At 37.3% G+C, this 26,122-nt stretch overlaps 1 protein-coding gene and 1 long non-coding RNA gene across 2 annotated transcripts in view; both read right to left on the bottom strand.

Annotated features, from left to right (window-relative positions):
* Nucleotides 1-890: 890 nt before the first annotated feature.
* Nucleotides 891-2,806, bottom strand: LOC118762432. Its single transcript, XR_004998181.1, has 2 exons — nucleotides 2,076-2,806; nucleotides 891-2,028 (listed from the first exon to the last, which is right to left on the bottom strand). It is a non-coding gene; the product is annotated as an uncharacterized LOC118762432 (long non-coding RNA).
* Nucleotides 2,807-4,410: 1,604 nt separating this feature from the next.
* The window catches only part of LOC115209643 (UBX domain-containing protein 4), a 33,393-nt gene continuing 11,681 nt past the window's right edge, over nucleotides 4,411-26,122 (bottom strand). The window contains exons 5-12 of the mRNA XM_029778099.2: nucleotides 22,854-23,152; nucleotides 19,605-19,659; nucleotides 18,350-18,519; nucleotides 15,076-15,198; nucleotides 12,757-12,859; nucleotides 11,430-11,552; nucleotides 8,396-8,595; nucleotides 4,411-5,114 (exon numbers count right to left, since the gene is read on the bottom strand). Coding sequence (XP_029633959.1) covers nucleotides 4,991-5,114; nucleotides 8,396-8,595; nucleotides 11,430-11,552; nucleotides 12,757-12,859; nucleotides 15,076-15,198; nucleotides 18,350-18,519; nucleotides 19,605-19,659; nucleotides 22,854-23,152 — 1,197 coding nt within the window. The 3' untranslated portion in view covers nucleotides 4,411-4,990. The remainder of the gene's footprint in view (nucleotides 5,115-8,395; nucleotides 8,596-11,429; nucleotides 11,553-12,756; nucleotides 12,860-15,075; nucleotides 15,199-18,349; nucleotides 18,520-19,604; nucleotides 19,660-22,853; nucleotides 23,153-26,122) is intronic.

Below are 26,122 nucleotides of genomic sequence, written 5' to 3'. Positions count from 1 at the left end.
CAGTATATATATATATATATATAGATACATACATGTGTAATATATATATAGATATATATATACATACATGTATATATAATATATATATATATATATATATATATATATACATACATGTGTGTATATATATATGTATATATACATATATATATACATACATGTATATATATATGTATATATATATATATACACACACACACATCTATATATATACACACATATCTATATATATACATGCATATATATAAAAGTATATATACATACACATATACATGTATATATATATATACACACACATTCTTACACACCATCAACATACTCGTGACTTTGGTATTCATGCTTCTTACAGAAGCATTAGCAATTATAAGTGAAATGACTCCAACAGATCATCAAAACTAGATCACGGATATGGCTTATCACTACTTTTATGGTGGTGCTCATGGTTTAACTCTTTAGTGTTTAAACCGGCTGTATCCGGCCCGAATATTCTACTCATTTTATGCTCAAACTGGCCAGAACCAGCAACTCACACCTACCCTGCAATGTCATTCTAAAAATAAACAATTACATTTTTCAAATCTTGAAGTTACAAGATAATACCAGATTAATATTTTAAAATGTAAATGAATAAGGATTACTTTTGACATATTAATTTGAACACTAAAGGGTTAAAGGAAATAATTGAAGATATCAGTCCAGTACAATGGGGAGAGAAATCACCAGAGTAGAAGCCAAACAGTAGGACCAACAAAGATTTATCTATCTATATATGTGTGTGTGTATGTATATATATATATATATAGGTAGGTAGGTAGATAGATAGATACACAAACAGACAAGTTTAATATGTGAAGAATCAATTTCATCAATAATGTTGGCATGAAATGTAATAATAAAAGAATTCAAAAAATTTATTTTGTAATACTTAAGTGCGTGGTGTCACAAAGAAAGCATTCAAAAGATGAACACACAAACACATGGATAAATGCTACACTAACACACTAGAGTAAATGAAAAAAAATATACAAACACTAACTAAAAAATGAATACTCAAGAATTAAAAAAATAAAATAAAAGAGATCTATTTTTACTTAACCCTTTTTCACTGGATCAAATTTTCAGTACCTTCAACTGTAGAAAGCAGTTTTAATATAAAAAATCTGTCTTTTGCTGAGGAATATAATGTTTGTAACTATTTTTTGTTGATATATGTCAAGTTTATTGAGGCAATGTGACTTGCAGAAAATACCAGTTCTATGTTTTGGTAGATATTTAACAACATTACTGGAATAACCATGAAATTTAGTTTTGTAGTTAAAACACTTAATACTTACTTTTATTGATGCAATTACATATAAATTATACACACACACACACTATATGTACCATACATTATATATTTGAAATGATTTTTTTTTGTAGGTGTATACCAGAGTTGTAAAATTGATGTAACCATGATATTCTGTCGACCTGAAGAGCTACCCTTCTATATCTGTATTGTTTTGAAAAATCTACAATAGTACTATGCAATTTATAGCATACATCCTAGTGCAGACATATATAATAATTTATTATACACTAAAATAAATCATTTTTGCATGATGTTGGCTATATATATATGTGTGTATATATATGTGTATATATATAAAATGAATTAATGAATGAAAGGAAAGAGAAAATGGAATTAGGAGGAATCTTTATTCAACACAACTATCATTTCGACCCATCCTGCAGCTGTCCCTTACAGGTGAGATATTGTACAGCTAGTTGTGTTACATCCATCAGTGCAGGCTGGATCTCATCAGGTGTCACGTTTGAAATAAGATACTTCGCTATATGTACTGAGTTTCGCTTGGCATGTTGTGGTCGCCCATAAGATGTTGGCTATACTTTCCCTCATTCATTATAAACTCAACAAACACTGGAATTCCTGACGTAGATCCAGTAACTATTATATCATAACTGTGGTTAACATCAGGTAGCCTAAACGATGACAGTGCTTTAATCAGCATGCTACTAAACATATACCTAAAGATGGTCCCTCGTGGGTAATAAAGAAATGACTAAACATATACCTAAAGTCCAAATAAATACTCGTATTATATTATATCGTGTTTTATATATATATATATATATATATATATAATATATATATATATATATATATATATACACATACACACATTATATATATATATATAGTGAGAGAGAAAGAGGTGTATCTTTGTGTATGTGTACACTTTTAAAGAATCTAATGTACATTTTTAAGGAATTTAATTAATTCCATTTAACAGAATATATCAACAACTTGGCTGCCTACTTCCCTTTACACAAATATATACAGCAAGAGAGACAGATCAGCATATAACTTAAGATAAAAATCCCCAGGGCTCTGGATTTAAATAAATCCCTAGACTCTAAGTTATGTGGTCAGACCCTGCCATAACATTAATATTCTGTCCTAGACAAAGCAGATTACTATACTTGTCCCATCAAACATTTCTAGCTATGTGGTTTATGGAAGTGAAGATATTCAACAGTAAAAAGACTTGCTCTATACAATGTTTAAAACAAAAATAGATCTTCTGAATACAAACAACATAAACATAACTTCAATATCAACATTTCAAATAATTATAAGTACTTCTTCATAATTTCTGTAAATAATACCATGGTTAAAGTGAAATACATGTGTATGTATGTTTATATAATTCGCAAATAACTGTACATGTACATATAAATATATACATTATGTGCATGTGTATGTATATAATTACACATTATTATATAAAGACTTACGACAGTCTATCTAGCTATATACCTACGTGAATTATTTTTGAGTATACATTGTCTGGGAGACTTTTCTTATAGTAGAGGAAATAGCTAAATTTTTTGGCTGCTATTTCTAAAAGTTTGGTGTGTGGTGAAGTAAATTTTTTTTACTGAACCCTAATTATATAACGTAATGTTTTAAATATACCGTAAATGGTCTTTTTACATACTGAACACTACTTGGTAAAACTATTAATTAATAATTAATTTTACCCTTTTATCATTAGCTATATATATATAGATAGATAGATAGATAGATAGATAGAGTTAAAAATATATAAATATAACCTATATAAACAAGGCTAATTTAGCTATTTCTCCATAGATTGAAAAAAAAGTGATGAACAACCTTAATTGATTTTCGAATCTTATTGGACTCATATCAAAGGTATCTACATCAGTTTGATTAATCCCAGACAAACAAGCAGCCAATTTGTTTATATACTCAACAGTTACATTTACTTTAGAAAACTGGAACAATTAATTTGCATAGCATAAGCATTAACACTATTTTCAAATACCAGGGACATGTTAACAGGGGATCTCAGTCCACACAGTACCAAGGTATGATATAAAATATGTAACCTACATAGTACCTATATATATTTTATCTATATATATACACACACACTCACAAACACACATCTGCCTACAAATTTAAATATGGATATACAGGGTGTCCACAAAGTCTGGGTAGATGGGGATTAACACATACTTTAAGAAATTATTATTTCTTATATTTAATTGTTTATATTATGATTTTATTTATTTATTCCATGTACCCAGAATTTTTGGACACCCTGTATATATATATATATATATATATATGTATGTATGATCAGTTAACATCCCCTTTTTCATCATAGCATATAGATATGAGTCAGATACCATATCTATATATTAATAGGCAGATGTGTGTGTTTGCACGCGTGCATGTGTATATTATATACATATATAATTTGTACAGGTACAAAATTAAAAATTGTACAATGCTTTATAATTACACACAAACAGCAGCAAAATACACACACACACACACACACACATATATATGATGATGGATTCTCCCATCCCTTTTGACACATGACACCAAATTGTTCAATCAACTGAATTAGCATGCAAAGTGGCTGGGTATTCCACAGACACGTGTATCCTTAATGCAATCCTCAAGTTTAATCAGCAAGGCACAGCACAAAAAGGCTGGACCTACCTTTCAATTACAAGTACAATCCATAGATTGTGATCCAGCCTGGCATGTCATGGCTGCAAAGCAAACTCTTTAACCACTCAGCCATGTTTGCATCCACGTGTGGATATGCTTTATTTATAATTATATATATATATATATATATATATATATATATATATATATATACACATATATAAACAAACATATACACACAAACACATTTATATACACAAACATACACAAACACACACACACACACATATATATAAATATTTATTAGCCATTACAGAGTGAAAGGAAGGCCATGTCTTTTGTGTGAACTTGTGTGTGACAACACACAACAAAATATAATATAAGAAAGAAACAAAAACAAAAAGCAAACACAGAAAAAGTGTTAATTGTACACAGGGATCCAATCCTGAGTACATCCATATATTTACTTTATACAAATAGAGTAAAAGTGTAAATCTGTTCACCAATGAAGGAAGCTGGCTAATAAAGCAAAGACGAAAATAAAAAGTTGAAGAAATAAGTAGAGGGTTGAGGAGGATGGGGGGGGGGAGGAGATGGGTGTAGGGTTGAGGGTTTAATCGGAGAGCTGGGGCCAGGTTGGTTTGAAAAAGTCAACAAAAAGCCTCTGACATAAGAGTAGCAACCGTCTGAAAGCATGGAGTAATTCAAGAAACCAAGACGAAGAAGAGCAAAACAGAGAATATAACTAAGTGGTAAAGCCAGCTATTGAATGTAGTAGTAGTAGTAGTAGTAGTCATAGTATTTCATTTGAGAGGGGCTGAGGATGGCAAAAGAGAGAGAGACTTGTCACAGAGCTAATGTGATTAAGAATAGCAAAGAGGGGTGGGAGGGAGATGGAGAAGGTATTTCAATAATAATAATAATCCTGTTATTTAGTTAAGAGAGAGTGTGTGTCTGTGTGTGTGTGTGTAATTTGATGAAATTTGGAAACAGAAATCACATTTGCTGCGTAGAGTTCCCATTCCAAGTTGACTGATCGTCGTCATCATCTTGACTACTGGTAAACTTATGGATGTTGCCTTCTTGACGACTTATCGGTGATGAACGTCTCTTGTAAGCTCTGAAGAAGAGAGTAAAAAAATTTAAAGAGAGGGAAGAAAAAGGAAAAGTAAGTATTCAGGTTTATTTGAAAGGTACATTTTATTATGACAATGCTTTCAGTTTTGCTATATTTATATTTTTCTATTAAAGCTAAATTTTAACAATGGATCATCTAAGACCATGGTTGAAAAGCGAGTTTCTTAACTAGACAGCCATGCTACATCATCATCATTTAGTGTCTACTTTCAGTGCTGGCATGGGTTAGATCGTCTGACTGAAACTGGTAAGCCAGGTCCCAGTCTGATTTGGCATGGTTTCTATGGCAGGATGCCCTTCCTAATGCCAACCACTCCAAGAGTGTAGTGGGTGCCTTCTATGTGTCATGGCCTGTGCCAATAAATATAAATTATATTCATTTTCTATCTATCTATCTATCCGCTCAGTCAAAGTTGACTCTCGGTTACTCGTTGGATCAGTGTCCGCCAGTCAGTTCTATCCTGGACCGCTTCTTTCAGATAGGCTATGTCCATTCCGGTATCACTCTTGATGGTGTCAAGCCAGCGGGTTTTTGGTCGGCCTCTTCCTCTCTTGCCACTGACCATTCTGAGCATGATGTCCTTCTCCAGAGATTTTCTCCGCATAATATGACCGAAATATGCCAATCTATGCTTGGTGATCCTAGCTTCTAGCGACATTTTCGGCCTGATCTACTTAAGAACTTCTCCATTGGTGAGCCTCGCTGTCCATGGAATCCGTAAAAGTCATTTTATATTCATTTTACAGCTTACATTATCGAAATAAATCTTATTTCTACTAACAAACTCATCAACGATACCAAGAAAATGCAATCAGTTAAGCTTCTTTTCATACTTAATTCACCACTGTCAATCAACATAGACATTAAAACAACAATTTGCAAATGTTTCTACTTCAATTCTAGCATAATTGTTTTCATTGTTAATTAATAGATAAATAAATAAAGACTAGCAAAGTATATATTACAGCTGAATCTCTAACACTATAACTATTATCTACAAACTGTGGTAAAACCACTTCTGTTTTCTCAGACAAATATTATAACTACTATTTCAGTTTTACCTACGATACTGAAGCTACAAACTGATTAATTTAATTCTTGCAAATATATTCACCATGTATCTCCTCCATAGAAAGACACCTGTGCTTGTCCCTCCTATCACACCTGGCACAAAGCCCCCCCCCCTCCCAAATACGTTTTCTTAATAGTGAGAGTTGTTTCCCAGTTCTTTGCCATCTTGTAAGTTACATGGCAAGCTCACTAGTGCTGATCGCATGTAAAAAAGCACCCAGTACACTCTTAAGTGGCTGGTGTTAAGAAGGGCATCCAGCCATAGAAACCACGCCAAAGATGACACTAGAGCTTGACACAGCCCTGTAGCTTGCCAATTTCCTGCATGCCAGCATGGAAAGCAAATGTTAAAAACGATAATAATGGTGATATTTGCATCAGTTTTATTCTATGAAAATATTCAGAAAATGTTTTATATAGGCGTAGGAGTGGTTGTGTGGTAAGTAGCTTGCTTATGAACCACATGGTTCCGGGTTCAGTCCCACTGCATGGCACCTTGGGCAAGTGTCTTCTATTATAGCCTCGAGCCAACCAAAGCCTTGTGAGTGGATTTGGTAGACAGAAACTGAAAGAAGCCCGTCATATATATATGTGTGTGTGTGTGTGTGTGTGTATGTTTGTATGTCTGTGTTTGTCCTCCCAACATCGCTTGACAACCGATGCTGATGTGTTTACGTCCCCGTAACTTAGCGGTTCGGCAAAAAAGACCGATAGAATAAGTACTAGGCTTACAAAGAATAAGTCCTGGGGTCGATTTGCTCGACTAAAAGGCGGTGCTCCAGCATGGCCACAGTCAAATGACTGAAACAAGTAAAAGAGTACAAGAGAGAGAGAGAGAGAGTATATCTAGATGTGTATTCTGCTTTTAGAATGGGTTCACTGCATCCCTACATGCTGTAAGTATTAACTGGAAAGATTCATGACAAGAAAGGTACCTAGCCACAAATCTATACCTCAGAAAATCCATTCAAGTTTTGCCAGCTTGAAGGAGCAGACATAAAATGTGGGTGATGATGATGATAAAATGCAGTATAAATCTGAAAATCCTTGTTCTCACTGTTTTATTACTCTTTACTCTTTTACTTGTTTCAGTCATTTGACTGCGGCCATGCTGGAGCACCGCCTTTAGTCGAGCAACTCGACCCCGGGACTTATTCTTTTGTAAGCCCAGTACTTATTCTATCGGTCTCTTTTGCCGAACCGCTAAGTAACAGGGACATAAACACATCAGCATCGGTCGTCTAGCAATGCTAGGGGGACAAACACAGACACACAAACACACACACGCATATATATATATATACATATATACGACAGGCTTCTTTCAGTTTCCGTCTACCAAATTCACTCACAAGGCTTTGGTTGGCCCGAGGCTATAGTAGAAGACACTTGCCCGAGGTGCCACGCAGTGGGACTGAACCCGGAACCATGTGGTTGGTAAACAAGCTACTTACCACACAGCCACTCCTGCGCCTATTAATAATCATCATCATCGTTTAACGTCCGTTCTCCATGCTAGCATGGGTTGGACGGTTCGACCGGGGATCTGGGAAGCCAGAAGGCTGCACCAGGCTCCGGTCTTATCATTTCTTTTTAATACTCACAATATCAGACTTGTCTTAACCAGCTAAAATTTCTATGATAGCTTCTGTATGCTGATTTTTTTTGGAATGAACACAACAATGCTTAATTCCTAGCTATTCTGTTCTCTTTGGTCAGATGAACAAAGCTACTTCTTTAGTCGACGACCCCAGGAACTAACTACTCCTTATACTGGAAGTTGAAAGCCAACCACTGTATTGACAACAATTGAAACAACAAGCTATCAAGTGAGGCTCTACGTGGTCCCTCAACCTGCTGGAAAATAGCACCCAGCTCTCCCTCAAATCACACACAATACTACTTCAGAAAAATAAATGATCAAGACATTGTAGCAAGCGATATAAAAAGACAGGATGGTCATGTTATGGCTGGCATGCTTTTAATCAGATTTGCTCAATCATGAGAAATTCTAACTACCCAGATGTAATCTCCAGGGATACAGGCATCCAGCAACAGGACCTCCGTAATGCCATGATGGACCGTGAAGTCTGGCGTAGCATGGTAAATTCCATTGTCTCGACCACGGTCGAACAATGATGATGATGATGAACTAGTAGAGTAAAAAATAAAATAAAATAAAATAAACTTACGTTGACGGCCGTTGAGAAGTTGTACTCGATGGAACTGTGTTTTCATTGTCTTTATTTGTGGTTCTACTATCTCCTGGGTTTGGATTGGCTGGAGTTCCAAATATTATTCCATATATAAAGTTCAACAATGTAAATAGAGGTGCTAGTATCATACCAAGAAAATTGTTGGAGTACGTTTTTGGAGCCAAAACTGATTTTATCTGGAAATAAGAATAAAAACAAATAAAAACACTGCACCAACAGTCACCACTACCCCATCAACCCCCATGCTAGCATGGAAGACAGATGATAATGATATATGTGTGTGTGTGTGCGCGGGTTGTAATTTGCTTCTGAGGATGGGCCTTAACCCATTAGTATTTAAACTGGCCATATCCAGCCAAAATATCTAATCTGTTTTATGTTCAAACTGACCAGATCCAGGCTCTCACACCTACCCTACAATGTTAATCTACATTAGGTAATTACACCATCAAGATCTTGAAGATATGAGATAATGCATGATTAATTCAAATCAATGTGAATCAATTAGCATTATGTTTGATAGAATAATCAGAACACTAAAGGGTTAACACATAGTAAGCTTTGCTATTTTCCCTTTTCTTTCCCTTCTTCATGTATGTGTGTGTGTGTGTGTGTGTATAGGTGCATACATAATGAGCTTCTTTGAGTTTCCATCTATCAAATCCACTCATAAGGCTTTGGTCAGGAGCTATAGTAGAAGACACTTGCCCAAATTTCCATGCAGTGGTACTGAACCTGAAGCCATGTGGTTGGGAAGTGAAAGCCTAACAACCACACAACCATGCTTGTGCCAATAAGTAATCTTTATATATAAAAGTGAAGTTGTGTGTCTGTCTCCTACGATTTAGATTCCTTACTCCCATGTTTTGCAGTGCAGTTTAACCAAAAGCGGGTATCTTATAGTCGTGATTCATATCGAGCCCTTCTGGGTATTAGCGCGCGTCCATGATGAGTCTACGATTTAAAAAAAAATTTACCATAATTTTTTCCCATTTTTAATGCATTTTTTTGCTATTATATAAGGGAAGTAACTCTCTAAAAATGCTTATATAGTTATTTCCCTTACAAGCCCCGAGCAACGCCGGGCGAAACTGCTAGTTAAATATAAGACAACTTTGGGTACAGACCAATATCTATTTCTTAAAGGTGTATATGTACACTCACACACACACACATACATCTACGTCATTACAAATGATGTTAGCAACACTGAATTTAAAAACAAAAGACCGCTCATGCAAAAATCTTTGTGAGGACCAATTTTGAAAGAAATCATCTGGTCAAGCATATATTATGTTTATGTGTATGCACCTGAGTAGATCTACATCTGTATATTTGTATGTATGTGTAAGCATATAAAACTGAAAGTGGACTTGTTTGTCTATCTACCCTAACATGTAAATGCTAATCAGCTGCTCAGTGATTAATATTCTTAGAGTTGAATATCCCGACAGCAACAACTCACCACAATTATTGGTTTATTTGTGGTAAAGTAAGTCAACACAAATGGAACATTCTTATCCAAAGAGCTAATACAAACCCAAGAAATGCTTTTGAAATAATGACCTGTAAACCCAATATATTTAACTATTCAGTTACCACAGTGATTTGTAGGTTTGTGTATAATATATGATGCATAATGTATATACGTGTATTATATATGCATATGAATTATTAGAACAACTATTTTAACAGTCCTGTATTTGAAATGCCATGAGATAAAATGCAGGAAATGATTCCAAATCTAGATAAAATTAAAATATATACTTTGAGATAACCAAAAAAAAAAAGGTGTTGATAAAGTGTTGGATTTCCTCTTCCTCTAAGATCAAAAAAGATATCAACATTACAATCTGTTAAAGTATTGTGATAGCATCTGCTAAAACCAATATACACAAAAGGAGAATTGCCATAATAAATCCAGATTATACAAATAGAGGAAGATGTACTATTTGTATTCTTTCTCATTATAATAGTGGTAATGAAGCTGATGGCCACTAAAACAGATGAAATACTTGCCAAGTACAATGGCAAGATGGCGAAGTCAACAGAGGGGGCTTGTATGAGTAAACCCTTTAGCATTTAAAACGTTTATGTCCAGACAAAATATTCCACCTGGCCAGATCTGGCCTCTCACACAAGCTCTACAATATCATTCTAAAGATTAACAGCCACCTCTTCAAAATCTCAAAGCTGTGAGATAATACATGAATAATTCAAAACAATGCGAATGAATAAGCATTACTTTTGAAAGAATATGAATGCTAAAGGGTTAAGTTTCTTGATAAGGGTGGAGAGACAATCCATTCCCATATGAGATGAACAGTTTCTAGGGTTTCTAAAGCACATGGAAGTTTGCATGTTGAGCTTTCATGTCGTTTTATATTTTGTTATTATTTCATTATTTGATATTTTACAGATTTTTCTTAAAACTTGGACATCATCATCATCATCGTTTAACGTCTGTTCTCCATGCTAGCATGGGTTGGACGGTTCGACCGGGGGTCTGGGAAGCCAGAAGGCTGCACCAGGCTCCAGTCTGATCTGGCAGTGTTTCTACAGCTGGATGCCCTTCCTAACGCCAACCACTCCGTGAGTGTAGTGGGTGCTTTTTACGTGCCACCTGCACAGGTGCCAGGCGAGGCTGGCAACGGCCACGATCGGATTGGTGCATTTTACGTGCCACCGGCATGGAAGCCAGTCAAGGCGGCGCTGGCATCGGCCACGATTCGGATAGTGCTTTTTACGTGCCGCCGGCACGGAAGCCAGTCTAGGCGGTGCTGGCATCGGCCACGTTCAGATGGTGCTTTTTACGTGCCTAGAAAAATAAGATACCTGGTACTTTTAGTATTAAGAGCTGAATAAACTTCTAACCATAGAATGAAATGAGAATAGTATATTTCTTCAAAGAGAAACTGAGATAAGATGTACAACATACTTTACAGCAAGTTTGCAAGTTATTTTGTGCAAATACAATAATTGTACAAGCTAATGGTCACTTTCCACTTACCGGTATGACGAGAATAACAGCACTGGGTACAAGTTCAAGAGATAATAAACTTGAAGTCATGTCCTGAGCAGTGAAAGTTCGCTTTGGGAACATTGTATACAGCTGGATGTTTGAACCAGCATGCTAGAAAATGCAACAGGAAATCAACATTGAGAAAAAAAAAATTTTGACAAATTACAAAATCACAAGTCTTGTATATAATTATCAAAACTACTAGCATCTCAATCATCATCATCATCGTTTAACGTCCGTTCTCCATGCTAGCATGGGTTGGACGGTTCGACCGGGGATCTGGGAAGCCAGGAGGCTGTACCAGGCTCCGGTCTTATCTGGCAATGTTTCTACAGCTGGATGCCCTTCCTAACGCCAACCACTCCGTGAGTGTAGTGGGTGCTTTTTACGTGCCACCCGCACTGAAGCCAGGCGAGGCTAGCATCGGCCATGGTCGGATTGGTGCATTTTACGTGCCACCTGCACGGAAGCCAGTCGAGGCGGCACTGGCTTCGGCCACGATTCGGATGGTGCTTTTTACGTGCCACCGACACGGAAGCCAGTCGAGGCGGCGCTGGCATCGGCCACGATTCGGATACTTGTTGTTATTTAGCAAACTCAGCTCTGCTGAGGTAGACATGCAGCATAGAGAAAACTTGGTGAACTTTTAAGAGCTGCACAGATATCTAGTTCCCATATAGATATCAGTATGGACATAGTTACTTGAGCAAATGTGGTAGCTGAATCACTCTTAACATTAAAAATAGAAGAACATGATCCCAAACTGTCAGGACAACATGCTCAATGTAAAGAAAGAAAAAAAATCAAAGCATGAATGTTGATTAAACAAACTTCTTTTCTCCAGTTGAATGCGTTAATCTCTAGACTGCATTATTCAACATTATTAATGAAAGACAAATCTAAAAATTGTCAGTTTGATCCTTTCATTTTACAACTTATAAAATTGCAAAAATATAAAACAGAAATGAAAACTTTATATTTTCACCCATTTATAGTAAAAGGCTATTCTAAACAAGACAGATATGGAAAAAAAATTCTAATCATAGTCGTCATCATTTTATGTTAGTTTTTTTTTCCTTCGGCACATGTTGACAGATACTCAAAGGCCATGTTTTACAATCAGATGCTCTTCCTGTTGTCTAACATTTTAGTTGCTTCTTAAAATATGCAGGGATGCTGTATACCTATTCTAAAACTGTGATAAAAAGAAAAAAAGAAGGCAATGTTTATGTTAGATTTTAACAAATAAGATGAAAGCCCTTAGCTGTACAAACGTAGAAAAAGACAGAGAGTAAGACAAAAATACAATACTAACTTGAGAAATAAAACTGCAGGCTACTGAAAGTGGTTCAGAGGATTTAAACTGTTGCGTTATTGCAGAACCATCTGGTAAGCGAAACTGAATTCGGGAGATTTCTCTGGAAATAGTTTAAAAGTATATATATATATATAAAAACATAACAATGAGAAAGTAAGACACTTTATAAAATCCATATTCATAATTAGATAAAATAATCAGAAAGTGACAACCAAATAGATATTTCATTTTAATATTTCACAGAATTAATGCAGTGAGCTGGCAGAATCATTAAGCATGCTGGACAAATTGCTTAGCAGTATTTTGTCCGTTTTTATGTTCTGAGTTTGAATTCCACGAAGGTTGACTTTGCCTTTTATCCTTTCAGAGTCAATGAAATTGACTAGCCCCCTTCCCACTAATTCCAGGTTTTGTGCCTATATAAGAAAGGATTATTTCACAGAATTAAGACAATGAGCTGGCAGAATCATTAGCACACTGGGACAAATGCTGCTAAATATTTTATCCTTCTTCGTGTTCTGAGTTCAAATTCTGCCAAGGTTGACTTTGCCTTTCACCTTTCAGGGTCAATGAAATATGTACCAGTTGAGAACTGGGGTTGATAAAATAAGTACTAGTTGAACACTGGGGTTGATGTCACTGACTAGACTCCCCCTACCAAAAAAATTTCAGGCCTTGTACCCATAGTAGAAAGGATTATTTTACAGAATCTTCAAGCCAAGTCAACCAGCAGAAAACTGAGGGTAAACCAAGGACAAGACATTTGGATAAATCCATAGTTTCAGTCGGTCATGTTTAGGAATCCAGCAGGAAAATGTAATGACAGTTGCTTCTGACAGAACTCTATGGAGGAGGTGGCACCCCAATAATTGCCCATGTGACAGTTCACTAACAACAATTCCATGCATGACAATTCAGAACATCTTTTCCATTTCAAAGTTTTCTATCTAAACAATAGAAAAATCTATTCAATAAATGTGCCTAGGACCTTTCTCTGATAAAATCTGCTCCATAGGGCTCATTTTAAATTAGTAAATGTTTGTAACCAACTGGAATCCTAAAAAGGAAAAAAAATACCATCCTAGGTTTGCAAAATAACAGTAATGAAATGGTATACTTGTATAGATAGGAGAAAAACGGTTTTCGGACTATTAACAATTGAAAATGCTACCATTTATTCAATGGCTGTTAATGTTAACAATCTCAAACATTACCACTTATTCACAAAGTCGAAAAGATTAGAAATTTTGAAAACAAAATAAATTAAATTAAATTTCATATACACATAAACATGATGCACTGAATTGTTGGTTCATGGAGGAGGTAACTGAGGAATAGTGGGTGGCAAAAATAGATAGAAGGATTTCTCAAATGACATTGATCCATAGGAACTGATCTGCATATCTAGTTTCTTTTCTGTATTTTTTTTTTTATTGCTTAGTCACAGGTGGACTACAGTACTCAAGATCCCTTACAAGACCTCCATGACTGTAAGAAGAAAAGGAGAAGGTTATCCTGAATGTGGAGACCTCACCCAAATGCTTGCAAATGAGAGGATTCTGCTAAAAGATAACTGAAGTACCACGTGGTAGTGTAAAATCATACAGTGGAATAAGCCTACCACTGACATAGATTAAGATGGGATTTGCACCCAGAATACAAAGAGTCAAAACAAATACAGCAAGGTATTCTGTCTAACATTCTACCATTTCTGTCAGTCCGTCACGACTAAATTGGTAGTTTATTTAGTGACATTGGAAGGATGACACCAATGTGCTTTGAACTCAGAATGCAAGTTACCAGGATAAAATACTGCAAAGCAATTTGTGTGATGCACTTATGATTCAGCCAGTTGACTTCCAGTGAGATTTGAACTTAGAATGCAAGGTGCCAGAATAAAATATTATGAAACAATTTGTCTGATGAATTTATGACTCAGCCAATTAGTTACTGTTTCCTGTAAAGATGAAGCATAAACATCTTTATAGAACATTTCAAATAATATTCTTAAAAAAGCTTGCTGACCAACATTCATTCTTTTGTTTATATGCAGCAGTCACTCTCCAAGCATCAGTGTAATTGACACAATTACACCTATGCTTAGAGAGTGACTGCTACATAATGCTAGGGGATTTGAATGGGTTAATAGAACCTGCATAAACTAGACATTCTTCTTCTGATGGGCTTTGTGCCCGAAATATAAAGGTTTTATAAAACTATCAGCATTGTCAGAAGCTTTCTATTTTCTCTCTTTTTACCTTCTTTGATATGTAAAATAGTAAGAAAATGTGACCTAATTCTAAATTTGATATTTACCTTCGTGCAGCTTCTCTCTCAGCAGCAGTCATCTGATTTTCTTGCATCTTCTTCTCTCTCATCTCTTTCTGCATCAGCTCCCTTTCGACTTTTTCCTGCTCCCACTTGGCTTTACGCTGAGCCCTGTCACAAAACAGGATTTGAAATTATCATCATCATAATTTGGACACAAGAAAGATTTGTTTTAATGAACAAAATTAAACTATAATTTTATTTATTCATGTTTTTTTTTTTTATAATAATAATGAAATTATTGTATACAGTGCTCAGGTGCACCACAACTTGTCAGAAAGTGCGTATAAAGCATAAGCAGTAATGTACAAATGTCTGGAAAGCGAATAACGTATGAGTCAGATACATGCTTGTGTGTATATGGAGGGGAGAAAGTCAAGTGTAGTGTTGGCGAATTTCAGAAAGCATGGAAGTTTTGAAGGATGCAGTGCTCCGACAACTAACAACTGATGCTGGCAGTCTGTTCCATGCTTCTGCAACTCTCAGCATGAAAAAATGTTTCCTTTTTATTTTTCACAATTGGTAGTATACCATAATACTGCCAGGTATCTAGTAATTCTAAGAGTGAACGAGTTCTATTTTAATAATAATGAAATTATGGTATACAGTGCTCAGGTGCACCACAACTTGTCAGAAAGTGCATATAAAGCTTATTCCATACTAGCATGGATTAGAAGAGTCTTATTGAGACAGCACTCTATGGTCAATGTCCTTCCTATTGCCAACTCTTATCTGTTAGATTAGCGAGGTATTTTTATTGAACTAGTCTTCACACACCAAATCAAATAAAACTGCAGAGCTACATGAAATATCGTTTACAGGAGGATGTAAATGCATAAACATAATCATTGCTTGAAATGACAAGGGTGAGAACACTAAGTAAATATTCACACACACACATGTACGTGCATGTGTTTTAGTACTTATATTCTTGATTTGATCTGACACTATCATAAAGTCCATAGGAGGATATATTGAAGTGGTTTCTAAGTAGACATGTTGCCCAAGAAGTTTGAGTAAGAGGGATAAATAGTTGTATATTCATATAATAATCAAGGCCATTAACAACTCATCATTTAGTGTCCATTTTTCATGCTGACATAAGTAAGAACGTTTGATGGAACTGGTGAGCTGCACCAGGCTCCAGTCTGTTTTGGTTTGGTTTTTATGGCTGGATGCCCTTCTTAAAGTCAACCACCCCATAGAGTGTACTAGGTGTCTTTTAATTGCCACTGGCACAGGTGTCTTTTACGTGTCACCTGTACAGGTGCATACAAAAATATCAAGAATAAAAAAAATTAAGTTGTTGACAAGGTTCAATGTTAACTTATACTTTGCTGCAACATATTAAAAGTCATTAACTGGAACCAGTAATATAAGGTCTTGTCTATCAACTAAAATTGATTGTCTGTTCATTTCAAACATCATTAATTAGCATAATATAGGTGCAGGAGTGGTTGTGTGGTAAGTAGCTTGCTTACCAACCACATGGTTCCAGGTTCACTCCCACTGCATGGCACCTTGGGCAAGTGTCTTCTACTATAGCCTCGGGCAGACCAAAGCCTTGTCAGTGGATTTGGTAGATGGAAACTGAAAGAAGCCTGTCGTATATATATGTATGTGTGTGTGTTTGTGTGTCTGTGTTCGTCTCCCCACCCCACTCTCAACATCGCTTGACAACCAATGCTGGTGTGTTTACGTCCCGGTAACTTAGCAGTTCGTCAAAAGAGACCGATAGAATAAGTACTAGACTAACAAATAAAAAGTCCTGGGGTCTATTTCCTCGACTAAAGGCGGTGCTCCAGCATGGCTGCAGTCAAATGACTGAAACATGTAAAAGAGTAAAGAGTATAATACTATTCCCTGCTGACTATTTATTAACCCTGCATATGATCAGAATGGAAATCGATCAATGGAAATTGCAGATGTGTTACCAGTGCCAGTGGCATGTAAGAGAACCTTCCGTTTCGCGACCGTTGCCAGCACCGCCCCGTTTCGTGTCCATTGCCAGCCTCGCCTGGCCCTTGTGCCGGTGGCACATAAAAAGCACCATCCGTTCGTGGCCGTTTGCCAGCTCTGTCTGGCACCTGTGCGGGTGGCACGTAAAAAGCACCCACTACACTCACGGAGTGGTTGGCGTTAGGAAGGGCATCCAGCCGTAGAAACACTGCCAGATTTGACTGGGCCTGCTGAAGCCTTCTGGCTTCACAGACCCCAGTAGAACCGTCCAACCCATGCTAGCATGGAAAACGGACGCTAAACGACGATGATGATGATGATGATGATGATCAGCAGCTAAACCCATAAGCATTTAGATTAATCTATCAAATGTAATGCTTATTTATTCACATAGTTCTTAATTAATCATGCATTATCTTGTAGCTTTGAAATTTTTGATGATGTGATTACTCTTTTACTTGTTTCAGTCATTTGACTACGGCCATGCTGGAGCACCACCTTTAGTCGAGCAAATCGACCCCGGGACTTATTCTTTGTAAGCCCAGTACTTATTCTATCGGTCTCTTTTGCCGAACTGCTAAGTGACGGGGATGTAAACACACCAGCATCGGTTGTCAAGCAATGCTAGGGGGACAAACACAGACACACAAACACACACACACATGCATATATATATACATATATACGACGGGCTTCTTTCAGTTTCCATCTACCAAATCCACTCACAAGGCTTTGGTCAGCCCGAGACTATAGCAGAAGACACTTGCCCAAGGTGCCACGCAGTGGGACTGAACCCGGAACCATGTGGTTGGTAAACAAGCTACTTACCACACAGCCACTCCTGCGCCTATAGCTGGTTTGAACATAAAACAAGAAGAATATTTCATCCAGATATGGCCATTCTAAAAGCTAAGGGATCATACTTAGTCACTAGAACAATCTTCTACCTTATTCCTAGTGATGGCTATTTTACCAGATGCCATATGCATTTCCTCATGGAGTGGTTGGCGTTAGGAAGGGTGTCCAGCCGTAGAAACATTGCCAGATCAGACTGGGCCTGGTGCAGCCTTCTGGCTTCCCAGACCCCAGTTGAACCGTCCAACCCATGCTAGCATGGAAAGCGGACGCTAAACGATGCTGAAGATGATGATTAAAATATCTTCCTCAACCATCAAATTCATGTTGGAAACAAGGATAAGTATGATACAAAAGACTAAATTTGAACAGCAGAAACAGAGTGAAATGAAATTTCAAACAGCCCTTATTTTACTAAGAAGCCTGATGTACTAGAAATCTTTTTTACCTGTCCCGATCAATTTCTTCCTTGATGCGTTGTCTTGCTCGACGGTCTTCTTCTCTCTCCTTCTTGATTTCATCTTGCATCTCTTTCAAACTTCGGTCAACTTGGCCCCTTCGAAGTTTTTGGACATCTTTCCCAAGCTGTCTTCGGCCGATTTCTTTTTCTTTTTCCTTCTGTTGAAAATTACAGAGTCATTTAAATAGACAATTATAATAATGTTACTGCAAAAGAGAAACAGTTTGGAAATGATGCAGTTTCTGATAGGATGGGGGGGAAACCACAAGAGTTATAATTCTGGTGAACAAAAAAAAAAAAAAAAAAAGCAAAAGAATTAACCAAGTTGCATTTATTAACCCTTTAGTGTTCGCATTATTTTGCCAAAATTAATGCTTTTTTATCCACATTGTTTTGAACTAATTGTGCATTATCTTGTAGCTATGAGATTTTGATGAGGTAGCTGTTAATTTTTAAAATGATATTGTAGGGTTGGTGTGGCCAGTTTGAACATAAAACAGGCAGAATACTTTTGGCCGGATATGGCTGGTTTAAATGCTAAAGGGTTAACCCAAAGAAAACCTCTATCAGAGTCACCTGTTCAAGAGTCTAGTAGGGACTGAGAAAATTAAGAGCAGATAAATGATGGCTTATAACAAAGGTTTATGTCATGTATGAACATATTAACAGCATGGTCAGACATAACAGTGAATTCAGCCAAAGAGTTAGTGGTATACTTTAAAATATAGCACTTTTCTGATCTAAGCATGCTTTTCTTCGTGCCGGTGGCACGTAAATTGCACCAATCCGACCGTGGCCATTGCCAGCCTCGCCTGGCACCTGTGCGGGTGGCACGTAAAAAGCACCCACTACACTCATGGAGTGGTTGGCGTTAGGAAGGGCATCCAGCTGTAGAAACATTGCCAGATAAGACTGGAGCTTGGTGCAGCCTTCTGGCTTCCCAGATCCCCGGTTGAACTGTCCAACCCAAATGATGATGATGAATTCTCAAGACATAGACCTAACTGCACTTGAGAAATTTTACATGCAACTAACCTGGTTGTAATTTTTTTACCCAGAGTGAACACTGTTGTTTATACATTCTTTGCTTGTAGAGTGGAGAAAAAAAGGGAAAAAAACGATTCTAGTCTGAGGTATTTAACTTGATCTTGTCTTTCTCTGAGCTAGGCTTAATTAGAGGCAAACAACAATAACATTGACATTACCTGAAGCGAAAAACAAGATAATTTGTAAATTTACTGACCTTTTCTTCATTAACTTGTTTATGCTCTTGATTCTCTTGGATTTTCTCTTTTGCACTGTAGGAGGATGAAAAAAAATGACCAGGTTAAGATCAATTACAAGCACATCCTTAATCAGATCAATTAACTAATAATCGGGTCATTAACTCTTTAGCATTCAAGATTATTCTGTCAAATGTAATGTTTATTTATTCACATTATTTTGAATTTATTACGCATTATCTTGTAGCTACGAAATTTCAATTGGGTAATTGTTTATTTTTTAGAGTGACATTGTCGGGTGTCAGAGGCAAAATCTGGTCAGTTTGAACATACTACAGATAAAATATTTGGGTCGGATATGGCCGGTTTAAATGCTAAAGGGTTAAGATGAATCAATATAAGAATATACAATTTAGCAATAAATGGTGGTGTATGAATTGAAGGGTCAGAAGATAAATATTACATCTCAATTACATGAGATCTAGTAAAAAAAAAACATCTTCAACAAAAATATAAAAAGAAACTATATTAAGGATCAAAATCCTACACAATTATTAGGAGAGACGGAAAAGGACAATTGTAAAATTAACCTTGTTACTAGCTCACCTGTAACTGCCTATATATCTAAACTAATACAGCCATTATTACATGACTGATGATTTGATGGTGAAGTTTCACCTCAGTTATACGTATATTCTTTACGCAAATATTTTGTCAAATTTGGTATTCTAGACAACAATGAAAGATATATAAATATATATATATGTATATATAAAACGTTTAGTTATTTTACTAAACACTTTCTCAATTCCAAATTTGAAACTTAAACAACACAGGGTAGTTTACTACTGTTACTAATCATCACCATCATCATCATCCTTGTTTCCATTTCCCATGTTGGCATGGGCAGGGTAGTTTGACAGGAGCTGTCAAGTCAGAAAATAGCACCAAGCTCTGCTGTCTGTTTTGACATGGTTTCTACAGCTAGATGCCCTTCCTAATAATGCCAACCACTTTACACAGTGGACTGAGTGCTTCTTATGTGGCACCAGCAGTAGTGAGGTCTTTGAATGCTGTTGGTTAACCTCAGATCAGCTCTGAACAAGCAGAGCATATAAAAAGTGAAGAATACAGTATCCCCATCCCTTGTCTTTCTTCTGAAAGTGAGCAAGATAGAGAGAAATTTCATTTTTTATTTAGGCATAGCATATGTAAAAACTATATTGTTCTATTCCTAAGACAGTAATGTGTCATTTGAGAGAGAATTGGCTGCTATTTACAGCTATTCAAACAACAAGAGGGATAAGGAAATATTTTTATCTCAAATGCAGGATAATGCTAATAATATAACATGAACAGGATGAAGTACCCATATTTTGCAGAAAATATGGGTATTTTATCTTGTCCATGCTATATTATAAGCATTATCTTGCATTTGAGTATAAAATTATTTCCTTACCAATACGTCTCAATGCTTCTAAAGCAAACTTTGTTCGTTTACTTTCATAGTAATTTGAATTTAACCAGAGAGAGGTTTCTTTAAAGGCTAGGTAAGCAAGACTGCTGAAGCCCAGGAATAGAAAAATTCTGAGTTCAAACCCTGGCAAGAGAAATTTTTTCTTCGTTTTATGTCTGTTTTTCCAAGCTAACATGGGTGAAATGAATATGTTATTGAAGCATTGTCTTAAAGATAAATGTCCATACTTGTTTTTCAAGGGATTTCTTATACCACACAACACTGAAGGCACGAAGCAAGCAGATACGTTATTGACAGAAGTGCTAACAACAAGACCACTTGAATGTAGTAACTTTTGAATAATTGAGCATAGATGTAAACAAACATGTACACACAACAGGCTTCTTTTCAGTTTCTATCTATCAAATCCACTCATAAAGCTTTGGTCAGTCATGAACCATAGCAGATAACACTTTCTGAAGGTGGTGCATAGAGAGATTGAACCCCAAACCACAAGCTTGGGAAGTGACCATAACAAAATGACCATGCCTGGTGCATGTGCCCATATATAGATTTGACTGTGGCCATGCTGGAGCACCACCTTAAAGGGTTTTTGTCGAAGAAATCAACCCCAGAACTTATTCTTTGCAAGCCTAGTACTTATTCTATTGATCTCTGTCACTGAACTGCTAAGTTACAGTGACATAAACACACCAAGATCAGTTGTCAAGCGATGATGGGGGGGGGGGGACAAAGACACACACTCATATATATGTGATGGGCTTCTTTCAGTTTCCATCTAACAAATCCACTCACAAGGCTTTGGTCAGCCTGAGGCTATAGAAGAAGACACCCAAAATGCCACGCGGTGGGATTGAACCCAGAACCATGTGGTTGGGGAGAAAGCTTCTTACCACACAGCCACACCGATAGGAATAGGGAGGGAAACAGAAGATGATTGGTGATCGGATAGATTGAACTGTTGAGTTAAAAGCACCTGAAAGAGGTGGTTAATAGGCAGTAAAATGTAAACTGATATTGCAATAATTCATATCAGGCATGGCTGTGCAGTTAGAAGTTTGCTCCCCATGCATGTGGTTCTAGGTTCAGTCCCACAATATGGCACCTTGGGCAAGTCTTCTACTATAGCATTGGCCAACTAAAGCCTTGGGAGTGGATTTGGTAGGAGAAAACTGAAAGAAACCTGTCATATATATGTATTAATATATATTTGCATATGTGTCTCATCGTCATTATCATACAATTAGTGCCATTCATTTCCATGTGCCGGTGGCATGTGAAAAAATATTCAAGCCAGGTTGTTGCCAGTGCCGCTGGACTGGCTCCTGTGCAGGTGGCACGTAAAAAACACCATTTAAGCATGGCCGTTGCCAGTACAGCCTGACTGGCCCGCATGCTGGTGGCACGTAAAAGCACCCACTACACTCTCAGAGTGGTTGGCGTTAGGAAAGGCATCCAGCTGTACAAACTCTGCCAGATCAGATTGGAGCCTGGTGCAGTCATCTGGTTTGCCAGTCCTCGGTCAAATTGTTCCAACCCATGCCAGCATGGAAAGTGGACGTTAAACGATGATGATGATGTAAGAACCTGTCTGGTCATGGGGAAATATTACCTTACTTGGAAACAAGTGATGGATTGCCGACAGGAAGGTTGTAGAAAAACCGCCTCAGTAAATTCCATCCAACCCATGTGAACATGGGAAAGTGGATATTAAAACGATGGTGACAACGCCAATGATGCTGCAACAGAATCACCTGAAGATAGAAGATGAACACAAACAACAACAACTCACTACATAATTCGCTGGTCCAAGGAGTCAGAGGCTGAAGAATCTGGTGCTGCAGATGTAGAGGGTACCTCGGCTGGAGGAGCTACAAGAGGTTCAGTTGCAGGTTGGTCAGTGTGTTCCAGTTCCATGCTCTCAGGAGCTACATTTAACCTTTCTGGTTCTGGTGTTGCAGCTAATGTTGATGGTGTTGCTGCTGCTGCCGCTGGTGCTGTTGATTCTGCTGCTGCTACCGGTGCTGCAGCTGCTGCTCGTGTTTTATCAACATCCATGTTAGCAGTACCAGATAACTGGCTCTGGTGAATCTAGAATAAATTTTGTCAAATTTCAATTGAATTTTTAACACGATCAAAGAAACATGGTCTTAAATGCTAGTTAAAGCTGTCTCTATTAAAATACACTAACTAGGAATAAATATGCAGTGAAGTAGACAGAGACAAAACTCCATATTAATCAATGACCATGACAGGTAAGTAGGACTCAACTCCGGGAATGTTTCCTCATTAGCAAAGCATAATTCACAACTGTATCTGTCTACTGTACATGACCTTCACTGTACTTACCAAACATACATAGGCAAAAACTGTACTTGCCTACTGTACATACTCCACCAATGTACTTGCCAACTATGCATACCCTCCTACTGTACATAAACCCCTCTGTACTCGTCTACTGCAGATATCCCTAACAGTACTTGATTATTGCACATAAACCCCACTGTACTTGGCTATTGTATATAAACTCCAAAGTACTAGCCCACTATACATACCCACCACTGTACTTGCTGACTGTACATATCCAGCACCGTACTCGTAAAAGGGGAAATAAAAGAACCACTAAGTAAATGTACAAAAGAGTGCACATTTGTTAGTATATGATTCTTTTTCATTTAGCTGTTATTGATTGGATTTAAGAGTAGTTAGTACTTAATCCTCGCACGACCCAGAATCTAAATTAACCATTAGTTAACCCTACTTTTCTCGATGTTAAGCAATAAAAAAACAAAATATTTTTTGGGTAGGATACTAATCTATGGCATGAAGCCTTTCCTGAAAAGCCAGATATATATTTTCCAGTGAAGTTAATTGCTAGGATTAATTATTTTACCCAGCGAAGACCTAAAACATTTACAATTAGAGCTAACAATTTATGATCCAGTACCAAGGTGCATTACCTCAGATTTTTCTCAGTTATATTTCATGCACTTTATCCATTTAACAATAGTTTTAAAATATCAGCTCAATAAAAAGTGTAGGTGAAATCATCATCATCATCGTTTAACGTCCGTTCTCCATGCTAGCATGGGTTGGACAGTTCGACCGGGGATCTGGGAAGCCAGAAGGCTGCACCAGGCTCCAGTCTTATCTGGCAATGATTCTACAGCTGGATGCCCTTCCTAACGCCAACCACTCCGTGAGTGTAGTGGGTGCTTTTTACGTGCCACCCGCACAGGTGCCAGGCGAGGCTGGTGCCTCAACAGGTCTTTGTGTCCAAGGGAGGGAAGGCATGCATAAGTGGGCTGGGCTCACTTGTCCTGCCTGGTCTTCTCACGTACAGCATATTTCCAAAGGTCTCTGGTCATTTCCTCAGTGAGGCCTAAAGAAATCATAGCAATTTTAACAATGAATTGAGATGGTTTCCCACTAAGAAATACCTTTTTTTTCCAGTTTTCTTGCTGGAGAAGAAAAGACTAATCAGCATATTAGAAAAGGCATCAAGCTGTAGAAACCATGTCAAAGCAGACAATGGCACATGATATAGTCATTGGGTACATCAGATCCTGTCATTTGATCCAACCCATGCCAGGATGGAACATGGACATGAAATGATGATAATGATAAACCACAAGGGTTCACAGATACTGAAATTAAGCTCCAGTTTTTGTAGCATGAATTAGCAAAAGAAATCTTCCAATAAATAAGACAGGTGATGTGGAATCATGTGTTGTAACAGATGCTGTATAATGGGAGGGTCATTTTGCCAATAAAAACACAAGCACTGAATGAATTCCATTTTCTTTTATTATCATCATTCAGTTAAGGGCAGCAGATTGGTAGAACCATTGCACTGTTGGACAAAATACTTTGCAATATATAGTTAAGGTTCTTTACTTTCCAAGTTCAAATCCTACCATGGTTAACTTTTACCTTTCATCCCACTGGCATCCATAAAATGAAGTACCAAACAAGTACTAAAGTAAAGACCCCCTTCTGTCATGAATGACTATGAGATTGCACCTAGAAAGTTACCTTCTGAGGCACAAGTCCAGGCAAGGTTGTTTATGGAAGACCAGCATCACCCATGCATCCTAGCCTCCCCTATCCATACCACCAATGTTATCCAAGGGAAAGGCAAGGGCTGATACAATTTGGCACTAATAACATTGCAACTCATTTCTACAGCTGAGTGAACTGGAGCAACATGAAATAAAGCATCTTGCTCAAGAACATAACACACAGCCTGGTCTGGGAATCAAACTCACTACCACATGATTGTGAGTTAGACGCTATTACCACGAGCCATGTGCCTGGGGTCAAAGTAATTAACCCCCAACCCCAACTTTCTGGCCCTCTGCCTATGTAAGAAGCAATTATCAGTTAGTTAACTAATCATGTGCTTAGTGGATCAATTCCAAAGTTTATTGACAGAAGGAGAGATGAGGTCACATAATCAATAAGGTAACAGATTGCAACAAAAGGATTCAGACAAACCAATTGACTGATGGATCAAATGATTAGTTAATTAATTAGTTGACTAAATGATAGTCATCATCATTATCATCGTTTAATGTCCGCTTTCCATGCTAACATGGGTTGGACAATTTGGCTGAGGTCTGGTGAACCAGATGGCTGCACCAGGCTCCAATCTTGATCTGGCAGAGTTTCTACAGCTGGATGCCTTTCCTAATGCCAACCACTCCGAGAGTGTAGTGGGTGCTTTTACATGCTACTGGCACGAGGGCCAGTCAGGCAGTACTGGCAGCAGCCACTCTCAAATGGTGTTTTTTACGTGCCACCTGCACAGGAGCCAGTCCTGCGGCACTGGCAACGACCTCGCTCGAATGTTTTTTCAGATGGTGCTTTTTACATGCCACTAGCACAGAAGCCCGTTTGCTGCTCTGGCAATGATCCTGCTCGGATGGTACTCTTAGCGCTCCACTAGCACGGATGCCAGTCATCGAATTTGATTTTGATTTCATTTGCTCAACAGGTTTTCTGAAATGTGCATGTGTTTATATTCACAAAAAAAAACTAAACAACTGCAATATTCAAAAC

Source organism: Octopus sinensis, linkage group LG3 (genome assembly GCF_006345805.1).
Source record: "Octopus sinensis linkage group LG3, ASM634580v1, whole genome shotgun sequence".
Lineage (NCBI taxonomy): Eukaryota > Metazoa > Mollusca > Cephalopoda > Octopoda > Octopodidae > Octopus > Octopus sinensis.
The sequence above is the reverse complement of the archived record's forward strand: the minus strand, read 5'-3'. Positions and strand labels throughout refer to the sequence as shown.